This window comes from Solanum verrucosum, unplaced genomic scaffold (genome assembly GCF_900185275.1).
Source record: "Solanum verrucosum unplaced genomic scaffold, falcon-dt-bn FXZP01000152.1, whole genome shotgun sequence".
Classification (NCBI taxonomy): Eukaryota; Viridiplantae; Streptophyta; class Magnoliopsida; order Solanales; family Solanaceae; genus Solanum; species Solanum verrucosum.
In genome coordinates this window covers 735,127-747,307 of record NW_026020179.1, presented here as the reverse complement: position 1 = coordinate 747,307, position 12,181 = coordinate 735,127, and the positions used below count along the sequence as shown (strand labels likewise).

General features: G+C 36.4%; 1 protein-coding gene across 1 annotated transcript; it reads left to right on the top strand.

Annotated features, from left to right (window-relative positions):
• The first annotated feature begins 9,175 nt into the window (after positions 1–9,175).
• On the top strand, positions 9,176–10,342 carry LOC125829156 (F-box protein At3g07870-like). Its single transcript, XM_049508407.1, has one exon. The coding sequence runs from the start codon at positions 9,176–9,178 to the stop codon at positions 10,340–10,342; it is 1,167 nt and encodes a 388-aa protein (XP_049364364.1).
• Positions 10,343–12,181: the final 1,839 nt, after the last annotated feature.

Here is a 12,181-nt window from a genome sequence, read left to right as displayed (position 1 = left end):
CCATGAGACCCATGTTTCTCCTTCTTTTCCTAACTCTAACCCTAGTTTGTGTTGGATATTGATTGAAGGCTATAAATTGAATGTGATGTTATGTAATTCATGTTTGTATGATGATTCTACCCTAGGTTATGTATAATTTCTATGAAATTAGGGTTGAGTCTTTGAATGAAGCCTTGAAGGCTATGAAGGGAATATGTCAATTGCTTATATTGATGTTGATTATGTTATTACTTCATGAATTACCTTGTATTATGTATTGGTTATGAATTTCTTGGTAATTGAAGTATGGATGTCCCACGAAAGGCAAGAAGGTATGAAGGTTGGTTCTTCTTTGAACTGAAGTATGAAAGGTGAATTACTTAGATTGTAATGATGCTATACGTAATGTGTTATTGTGGTGTTGATGACCTAGTTTCTTCATCCTTAGCCCTCTACACTTAAATTAGCTATGAAGTATGTATGTATATTATGGTATGATTGCTATATGAGTGAAAGGTAGTTTTCATGATTGTAGTGTAATGTAAAGTGAAAGGTTTACTCACTTACTAAGTGTCTCTAAAGTGAAAGGATTGTTACTCACTTATGAACACATATGAGCTATTATGGTAAGATGTCTACATAAGGTTCTATTAAAGGCTAATGTGAACTTATGTGATGACTAAAGATGATTACAAAAGGGAATCAGATGCTTGGCACGGAAAGGGCATGTAAATGAGGTGGGGGTCTCACATTTAGTAAGTCCGGCTCCCCACATGGGTTTCCTCATGCTTAGCAAGTCTGGATTACCTACGGTATGTGTTGTCTCATGAGATGGAAACTTCCACGTTTAGTTAGGGTGCAATCTCTTTGACCCTTAACTATTTGCCCACATAGGACTCTAGCTTAATGGATCCACCTAGATAGCTATGTACGAATGGTTACACCTTAGGCAAGTGTTAACCCTCTCTCTTCGGTGTTGGAGTAGAACACCAGATTCCATGTAACTCTCATGGTCTATGTCGGTTATTGCAATATTTCCCTAATGTAAAAGTAAATGAAGATATGAAAGGTGTGAACTCTAACTAGGGCTTTCTTAAGGGTTTCGACATAGTGTAAGGGAGGGTATGTGACTTCTCTTGCACATTGCACTTGTGGGATCCTAAGACATGGTTGTAGTAGTGTTATCATATGATTATGATTATTATGACTTATGTATGTTGAAACTAGTTATGTATGATCATTATGAATGTGGTAAGTTATGATGAAATATGATCTTATGAATGTATGCATGAAGTTGGTTACTTAATGTGATACTTGGTTTTGAATAGGGTTATGGGTTCTATTCTTTGCATTGCACTAGTATTACTTGGGTTGTGTACATGTTGAGATGATATTATGTTGGGTTGGACTATGATGCTTAATTTGTGTGCATATTGGATTTACTTGGTAAAAAGCATGTTTGACTAAATGTCCTTTTATGCATGTTTCAATGGTTTTTATGCATAGTAGCCATACTTAGTATGTGTGTTGTACTAACCCATATCTTCTCTTTTTTCCCAAATATTTAGGTTCGGGCCGTTGAGGATTCAAACTTACGTCTCAAGATACTTGGAGTTGCTTCCCCAAGTTGGCGAGTCCTCTAGTCCGAGGACAAGACCCTATGAACTAGCTTATTTGTTTAGTTCTTTGCTTATGTTGAAAGACATTGTTGTACTTCCTGTTTTCAAGACTTCTTATTGATGTAAGGGCTAAGTCCCATTTTTGATACTTCTATGTCTAGATGGTGCATTGTGACGAAGTTAGATTCTATTTTTCATATATATATGAAGTGAAGTTGAACTTCCAAAGTAAAAGTTTTAAATTTTCCGTGATTGTATTCTATGATACATGTTATGACGAATGCTAAGGGCTTGTATAAGACCTCTTCGAGGTGAAATACGCCGGTAACGACTAGGGGGTGCTCTTAGGTCGTTACATGAAGTCAAGTAAGAAGTGACTATTTTGAGGGAATTTGTACTTAGCACCGAGTGGATATTGATAGTGAGATGGAAGCTCTCCCGTACTAGAGGTCAGGTTTCCAAAGTAATCTCATGAGATGAATGATTCCCTGTTAGTAGAGGCCAATTTCTAGTAGCAATATCCTTATCCCATAACAATGTACCCCCCAAAGGTTGATAGCTAGTGGATCCACGTAAGCTAGAAGTTCTTAGTTCTACCTTGGCAAGTTGGACAACCCTTTTCGGTGTTCGAGACACCGGGGGATCATGCTATAGCTCACTTGGTCTCATGTCGGTTTAAGGATAATTTCCCCACAAGTAATGATTAACTAAGGTTACTTCAAGAAGTATCGCATATGAGTTCGAAGGTTTTAAAGATGATGTTAGTGTCACGACCCAAGCCTAGGGCCTAGACGTGACCGGCGAATGGGGAACCCGAAGGAACCCCAAACAAGCCTCATAGCGTATCATTACACATCCTCGGTCGCGGAAGCAATTAAAATGACCATAAGCAATAAGCATAATCAAAGGGGAAATCGGGACTAAGGGAGCAAGAGAAAAAAAAAAGGAAGAAATAATACATAAATACCATAGATGAGTCAAGCTCAAGCATAATACACAACTTGTCCAACACCACCTCTAAACATGAGTACTTAGCGGGGGCCAAGACAAACTACCGGGCTCACCCTCATAGTCAAAACATAACTAAAAAGAAACAGTCTTATACATAGCAAAAGATCATGAGCAACGTCCCCGGAATGGAGGACTCACCAATAACCTTGATAGGAAATTGTATTAGCCACGCGGAGGAGGATGGTCAAGCGGTGCTCCGGTCCCTACATGGTGACATCATGTAGGCATAGAGTATGCATTAGTACGTTTGAATGTACTAAGTATATGGGATGCAATGCAACGCTACAATAGATGGACATCATAGGAAAAATGCATAATCATACCCGATAGATAGCACATTAGAGAAATGATATGTATAATGATGCTTACATAAAAATCATATTTAGTGGGACGTAGTACATGTGTGGTGAGTGACCATCAATATTACCCCCCGTACTAGGCAACCAAGGTACCAACCCCTTGATACGGTTACCCGGGCCTACAACCCCCCGAGCTAGGCTTGGTCGACTCACAACACTTATATAAAGAAAATCATATACATGTATCCCTTTCATCATCATTTCAATAATTATATAATCATCCGACTCATAAGATGTACATTGGACCTTCCATTTCCTATGAATTCTATAAATGGCATTTTATCAAACACATGGTGGGCTATTGTTCATGTAGATAAAATTATGTCTTTCAAGAGTACTAAGTCCAACCAATTCCGAAATACATATAAATCAGCCCACCAACAACATACATATATATATCAACCTTCATAATTTGATCATGGAAGCATGAAAACCATAAACATCACATAATAATTCCATTTCATGATAATATGCAAAAATAGACCATAATAGAATGTGTAGTAGTAATTCCATAATTCAAGAGTTCATAAATGATCATAAGGACCCATAAACTTGAAGTAAAATAGAGGATAAATGGTTGGACTTGTGGAAAGGAAGGTTTCCACAATCAACCCACATACCTCAACTTTGGAGAATCCTTGATGAAGATTGGAATGGAGAATTGATGCTTGAGATTGAGTCTTGAATCCGGAATTAGAACTTGAGATGTTTGAATTTGGTTGAAGATCTTGGAGGAATTTTGGAGAGGGATTAGTGAGTGTTTTTGAGTGTTTTGAAGCTAGAAAGAAATATAACTAAGTATGGGACAATCCTCTTTTTTATAAAAGAAAAACGTCCCAGCCGCTACAGTAACGTAGCTCTCTGGAAATTGCAATTCTACCCAGACAGGTTTTACGAAAATGATCATAACTCCTTCATCCTAACTCGGAATGAGATGAAACCAATTGAATTGGAAAGCTAACTCAAAGGGCTTTAATTTAATAGGTAGTGGCCCTTCCAGTTCCTTGTGTGCTAAGAGATATGCCCCTTTAAAGTTGACCCTGAAAATCGCATTTTTTGCGATTTTCGAATTTTGATACGGTTGCTCTAAAATTCGGGTTAGACCCATTTCCCACTCAATTTTACCCCCTGAATAAGAATATGAAGTCGAATTTCCGAAATCATGCACGGATTTTGAGATATATGGAAATTACAATTATAGGTGTTTTCGAAGCACATTTTCGGACATTTTTGGGGTCGTTTCAGTTAGCTTGCATTGACCATGATTTATGACTTATGTTTCATAACTCTTCTATATCATGTTTTAGCTTGGTCAATTGCATGTCTTGAAATGAAATGTCCCTTTTAGCATGATTTAAATGTTTTATGCACTGCTATCATACTTTCTACATTGTTATGTACTAACGCATACTCTTGCCTACATTTTTCCCAAGTGTAGGGTCTGATATTCAGAGTACTTAGTTTTATGGCTAGTTGGTGATTTGATTGATTCCCGAGCTTTAGTGAGTCCTTATGCTTCGAGGACAGAGTTTTATCATTTCACTTTATTTCATGTATTTTCTCTTTTGGACGTGATGTATGGGCTAGATCCAATTTCATTTTATTGTATTAGATGGCTATGATGAGACATGTGTTCAGACTTCCGCTTTGCTTTATAAACTGTTTTGGACTTGGACTATTGTTTTACTCTTATTGTTCTATTTCTTATGTTATGAGAGCTAAGTGGCTAGTATGGAGTCCTTTGGGGTTCTATACGCGATGTTACATCATGGGAGTACCCCTGGGTTGTGACAAACTTGATATCAGAGCACAAGGTTAAGAATGGTCCTAGGATGTCTCATAAGCCACGTCTAGTAGAGTCTTGCTCATGAGTGTGAAACGTGTCACATTTATGAATGAGAGGCTACAAGATGATAAGGAAACTTCACTTCTTTCATTACTCTTAAGTCATGCAATAGAGTTTAACTCTATAAGGTCTCTCTCATAATCCTTATCTTATGTTCTTCAGGATATGGCTATGCGAAGAGCTTATGCTAGAAGAAATGTGAGGGATAATGCAGAACAAGAAGCTCCTCCCCAAGCTCGTCAAGTTCTGGTCGATTCTTTGGCCGAGCATGTGTCTAATGCGGAGTTTAGGGCTACTTTTCAAGTGTTGGCTCAAGTCGTGATGACCCAAGCCAATAGGGAGGTTTGTGGTTCCCGCAAGCTCAAATGTTAATTCGGCGGTTTTAATTGTGAGGGACTTCACAAGGATGAATCCTTCGGAGTTTCACGGTTCTAAAGTTGAGGAAAATCCCATTGAATTTATTGATGAAGTCTATAAGGTTTTGATGATTATGGAAGTTACGCTGGTGAAAAAGGCGAAGTTGGCCACTTACCAATTGTAAGGTGTGGCTCAAATATGGTATAACCAATGGAAGGAAGTGAGACCAGAAGATGTGGGTCCTCTTGATTGGGAGAAGTTTAAGGTCTCTTTTCTTGATCGGTTATTTCCCCTTCAGATGTGGGAAGCTAAGATGATAGAGTTCATTAACCTTCGACAAGGGAGTATAAGTGTGGGGGAATATGCTCTAAAGTTCACTAAATTATCCAAATATGCTCCAACAATGGTTGCGGATTCAAGAGCTAAGATGAGTAAGTTTGTTTCGGGAGTGTCCGAAACGGTGGTTAAAGAGTGTCAATATGCAATGGTCATTTATGATATGGACATCTCTCGTCTCATGGTACATGCACAACAAATTGAGGAGGAGAAACTCAAGGAAAAGTTTAGGGAGAGAAAAAGGTTTAAGGTCGGTGATGGTGATTTCTCTAACACAAGGTCAGATGGACAAGGTTGTCCAAGATTCCGGCAAAGGTTTTTCGGTCAAGGTTCCTCCAATGCTCCTCATAAGTTCAACCAAGATATGATGTCTAACCCTAAGCCACAAGCAGGTAATGGCAATGGATCTTCATTGCCTAGGTCTAATTTGCATCAAGTGTTGAAGGAAGCACGATGGTAAGTGCCTAGCCAACACAGATTGTTGTTATGGTTGTGGTAAAAGTGGTCACAAAATAAGGGATTGTCCAATGCTTATGGCTAAGGGGAGAGAGGACAAGCAAACTCCTACTAGTAGTGCAGGTTCCAATGCTCCTAAGCAAAACCGCTTCTATGCTCTTCAGACCTGAGGTGAACAAGAGAGTTCCCCAGGTGTGGTTACCGATATGCTGAAAGTTTCCAACTTGATGTATATGCTTTACTTGATCCAGGTGCTACCTTATCTTTTGTTATGCCTTATGTGGCTATGAGGTTTGATGTTCTTCCGGATGTCTTATTAGAACCTTTTTTCTGTCTCTACTCATGTTGGTGATTCTATTGTGGCTAATAGGGTCTATAGAAAGTGTCTCGTTTCCTTGTCCCGTAGAGTTACTCTTGTTGACTTGGTAGAGCTTGATATGCTAGACTTTGATGTTATCTTGGGTATGGATTGGTTGTACTCAGGTTATGCTTCTATTGATTGTAGAACTCGTGTAGTCAAGTTTCAGTTCTGGAATGAGCCTATCCTAGAGTGGAATGGGGGAATTCTATGCTTAAGGGTCAGTTTGTTTCTTATCTTAAAGCTAGAAAGATGATTTCTAAGGGTTTCTTTTACCATCTAGTAAGGGTGAGGGATGCAGGTTTCGAAACCCCTTCTCTTGAGTCGGTCCCCGTTGTAAATGAGTTTTCGAAAGTGTTTCCAGATGAATTACTAGGTATTCGTTCAGAGCGGGAAATAGACTTTTGTATTGACCTTCTCCCAAATATGCAACCTATTTCTATTCCTCCTTATCGTATGGCTCCGACAAATTTTAAGGTGTTGAAAGAACAGTAGAAGGATTTGTTGGATAAGGGTTTCATCCAACCGAGTATCTCTCCATAGGGTGCTCCAGTTCTGTTTGTTAGAAAGAAGGATAGCTCTTCATATGTGCATTGATTATAGACAGTTGAACAAAGTGACCATTAAGAACAAGTATCCTCTCCCAGGGATAGATGATTTATTTAACCGACTTCAAAGAGCAAGTTATTTCTCTAAGATTGATCTATGATCGGGTTATCGCCAATTAAGGGTTAAATATGATGACACTCCGAAGATGGTTTTTCGAACGCAATATGGTCATTATGAGTTTTTGGTAATGTCGTTTAGGTTGATTAATGCTTTGGTGGCGTTTATGGATTTGATGAATAGGGTGTTTAGACAATACCTTGACATGTTTGTGATTGTGTTCATTGATGATATTTTGATCTAATCAAGAAATGAGGATGAGCATATTGATCATTTGAGGACCGTGTTAAAAATTCTAAAGGACCAACAACTTTTTTCAAAGTTTAACAAATGTGAATTTTGGTTAAGGTCGTAGCTTTCCTTGGTCATATTGTTTCGACTAAGGGTATTGAGGTAGATCCTAAGAAGATGGATGCGGTCAAGAGTTGGCCTAGACCTTTAACTCTCTCTGATATTAGAAGCTTTTTGGGTTTGGCCGGTTACTATAGAAGGTTTATTGAACGATTCTCTTCAATTGCCTCTCCTTTGACGGCTTTGACTCAAAAGAATGCTAAGTTCTTATGGTCCGAAGTTTGGGAGAAAAGTTTTCAAGAGTTGAAAGATAGACTTACCTCCGCTCCGATGTTGACCTTACCGGAAGGGACGGATGGTTTTGTGGTTTATTGTGATGCCTCGTGAATTGGGCTAGGGTGTGTGCTAATGCAAAATGGGAAAGTTATTGTCTATGCCTCAAGGCAACTTAAAATCCATGAGAAGAATTATCTTACTCACGACTTTGAGTTAGCGGCGGTCGTTTTTTCCTTAATGATTTGGAGACACTATTTGTATGGAGTACATGTAGATGTGTTTACGTATCACAAGAGTTTGCAATATGTGTTTAATCAAAAAGATTTGAATTTCGCCAAAGAAGGTGGCTCGAGTTATTGAAATATTATTACATGAGTGTACTTTATCACCCCCTGTAAAGCTAATGTAGTAGCAGATGCTCTTAGTCGATTAACTATGGGTAGTGTTGCTCACATTGAAGAAGAAAAGAAAGAGTTGGTTCGACGTGTTCATAGATTGGTTCGATTAGGTGTCAACTAGTGGACTCCACCAATGGTGGTTTTACGGTTCACAATGGTTCCGAATAGTCTTTTGTGGCAGATGTAAAAGCCAAACAAGGTCTTGATCCAATTTTGGTAGAATTGAAAGAGGCGGTGCTTAAGAAATCCGTTGAGGCTTTCTCCCAAGGGGGAGATGGGGTAGAATTAAATATTTGAATGATCTATTTTAAAATTAAAATCTCCCATTACATTTCAACACAAACACAAACTTTAAAATTTGATTAAGAAAAATTAATAAATTAAACAAAATTAGATTACGTACAAATAAAAAAAACTAATTTTAAAGGATATGAAACTTCACAATAAAAATATAGAATTTGTCCCACGTTGGCAACTTTTAAAAAAAAAACATAATCAACAAATATAAGTTTTACAAATCATATGTCGAATAATAAAAATAAAATGGAACTTCCATCTTAAAATCGTAACTAAAATTTAAAACATTAAATTTTATTGAAGAATTATTTGAAATTATCGTGATATAATCATTTTGGCGACCACGACAACAACAACAATATTTTAATTAATTATAACTATTATATTTTTAAAATTAATCATTGTCATTATTTCCATCCAATTAAAGAAGTTATTTATTTTAAATCGTGCAAAGTTATATCACAATTAATTTGAAATTATGATACTTAATTCGCGCAACGCGCGGACACGAATATTAGTATGTTAATATATTGAAAATATTAGTTACTATCTATTTTATTTCTTTTATTATTTATCGATTCATTTGTAACTTTTTTTTAAAAAAAATCTTGAGTTAAAATTCAAATTGTGATTAGAAAATTTAAATAACAATATAATAAAATTATTGAGATTAATCGGGTCAAATTGAGCGTGTCAAGGCACAACCCATTTTTAAGTTCTTTTGAGCCCGAAATAAATTTGGGCGGATCAAGACCCAATTCAATATCAATTTCTAAACTCGTTTTAATATATTTCAAGACCCCTACTTATAACCACAAAGAATGCACGTGTAACGAGTAGTTTGTTAGGGAGCTGACCATGCAAAGAGTAGGTTTCTTGATCCAATTCAGATCAAATAAGCTCCTTTGTCATTCCCTAGAATAAAAATGGCGTGTGGAATTTCAATGAAATTGTCTGAAGACGTTGGGATCTATATATTCATAAGGCTTCCAGTAAAATCACTCATGCGATTCAAGAGTATCTCAAAAACTTTATATGTTCTCATAGGATCCACCACATTCGCGAATCTCCATCTAAACCACGCCACAATCACAAAAGATGAATTAATTCTCTTCAAGCGCTCCACCAAAGAAGAATCAGAACAATTTAAAAATGTCTTGTCTTTTATTTCTCATATTGGTGATGATGGTTTTATTCCTCTTCATCCAGATCTAAATGTGCCACATCTAACAAATGATTATGGTAGTTTATTTCACCATCTCATAGGTCCTTGCCATGGCTTGATTGCTCTAACGGATTCAGTTGTCACTGTCTTGATTAATCCAGCTACGAGACATTACCGACAAGTGCCACCTTGTCCTTTTGGTTGTCCCAAGGGTTACCATCGTACCATTGAAGGTGTTGGGTTTGGGTTCGTCTCAATTCTGAATGACTACAAGGTCGTAAGGCTTTCAGATGTTTTCTGGGATCCTCCTTATGGTTATGCTGAGGGTAGAAATAGCAAAGTTGATGTTTATGAATTGAGTACTGATTCTTGGAGAGAGCTCGAACCTGTAGAGGTGCCTAGCATATACTATTTACCTTGTTCTGAGATGATTTACAAGGAAGGGGTTCACTGGTTTGCAAGTACAGAAAAAGTGGTGATTCTTTGTTTTGACATTGGAACAGAGATTTTTCGTAATATGGATATGCCAGATGCTTGTCATTCTATTAAGCAGTCACGTTATGGCCTTTTAGTCTTAAACCAATGTCTTGCGTCAATTTGTTACAACGATTCAGGATGTGCAATTGACCCAACACAAGATTTTCTTCATATTTGGATAATGAAGGAGTACAGTGTAAGCGAATCTTGGATTAAAAAATACACAATAAGATCTCTTAATGTTGAATCCCCATTAGGTTTTTGGAAGGATCAGTTTTTGCTAGTTGAGAGCAAAACTGGGCAACTTATTTACTATGATGTTAATTCGGATGAATGGAAGGAATTAGGGTTACAAGGCTATCGCACTAGTTTGAGAGTAATAGTTTACACGGAAAGCATAAGTTCAATTCCTAGTGGACGCCAACATGGCACACAAGTACAAATATTTTAGACTTATAAATATTACTTGCTCAATTAGCAATATAGTTTCAGCAATATTTTTTTTTGTTTTTTCGTCGGTAAGTAACAACAATTCTATAAATATTGAATTTCGGAAATTTTAAACCCTTTATCATTTTGTTTGAGTTTTGGAGAGATATTTCGGCCTAGACTCATTCTTAAACAGCCAAGCTGAGTTCTTTGTCATCCTATAGTCAAATTAATGAACATTATCAAGGATTGATACTAGATTATCATCCAAATCCCTAGATTTTTTAATATCAACCCAAGAGCAATTGAAAAGAACTTTTGGATATTTCTATAAAAGTAACAACCCATCTCTTTGTTGTGTTTCTAATTATTGAAAAGTGTAGTAGAAGACCTAAAGACCTATAGTTTATGTAGACAGTGATTTTTTTTGGGAATCTACCTGAGGTGTTCGATTATGCTAAGGATTATTCAAGGTTATTCTACCCTAAACCCCATCTCATGCCAATATAAAGGGTATATTCTTGAAAGGCATCTCAAAAATCTCATAACTATTGGGTATTCACAAAGAGATCATGAAGACAACAAATATCAGGTTTCTCAAAGAAATCTCGATTATCCCATAAACTCTTGGGTATTCATAAAGATCAAGATCTTGAATATATCATAACTCTTGCGTATTCAAAAATAGGATCACAAAGACATCGAATATTGTCTTTCTCAAATAGATTTTGAATATTTCACAAATTCATGGAATATTGACAAAGATAAATCGAGATTCAAATAAATTTCAAGGAGGCCTATATCATCCTAGTTCGAGAAATATGCCATTAAATACCCTCAAATCACAGAGAAAATTCAAAGAGAAGAATCAAATTATCAATAAATTTGTACTCACAATCTTGATAAATACTAAATAACATTATTCTTCTTATTTATTTTAAAATCTAAATAACATTATTCTTCTTATTTATTTTAAAATTTGTGGCAAACAAATTGTCACGCCTAGTGGGACTAAATGTACCCTTCATCTCTTCTCTAAAAAATCAAATCCGCAAATTTGAAGGCACAAAATCCCAAAGTCTCGTCTTTGAGTTTCATCAACTCTATACTCCGACAAGCCTTGAAGTACAGGGCATTTATAGACATCAAAATTTTATGGCACTCTACAAGACATGTTCAATATCAATTGGGACTCTACAACCTAAGTTAGGATTCTTGGAGGCTACTCTACTCTAACTCGAGCTTATGAATATATAGAGGGTATTATATTCTTCAAAAGAGTCATCTAGAATATTCCACAACTTTTGGATATTCACAAGGAGATCATGAAGAGATAAAATATTGTCTTTCTCAACTAAATTCTCAACATTCCCTAATTAATGGGATATTCATAGAGAGATCAAGTTATGACCTTGTATGTTCAAGAATAACCCATGAATCACGGAGGAAACTTAGGAGATAATAGTAAAGGGGAAACGTATTTGTACCCACAATGTTTATAAATAAGATTATATTTTTTTCATATTTTTTTTGTGATTGCAAATTATTTTGCGTTTCTTTGAAATTTGTTGCACAAATTAAATTGACATGCCCAGTGGGACATTCTCTACCTCTCATCTCAACTTTTCAATCATCAAACAATATCAAAATGACTTCTACTATAGAAGATCAACTAGCAAGCTTGACTAAAACAATAGAAGGCTTGACAAAGTGTACATGAACAAGAAACTTTCCAAGCTAACAACTTACATGCATAACATGATTTAGAGAAGATCAATTCAAGCACCTGTGAAGCTTCCTAGAATTCAAGATAAATGAGAGTCTTGCATAAAAAAACAAAGATCAAAGATATTCATCTGTA

Bases quoted from the DNA above. Each gene is read 5' to 3' on its own strand.
- LOC125829156 (XM_049508407.1), top strand. From the start codon at position 9,176: ATGGCGTGTGGAATTTCAATGAAATTGTCTGAAGACGTTGGGATCTAT.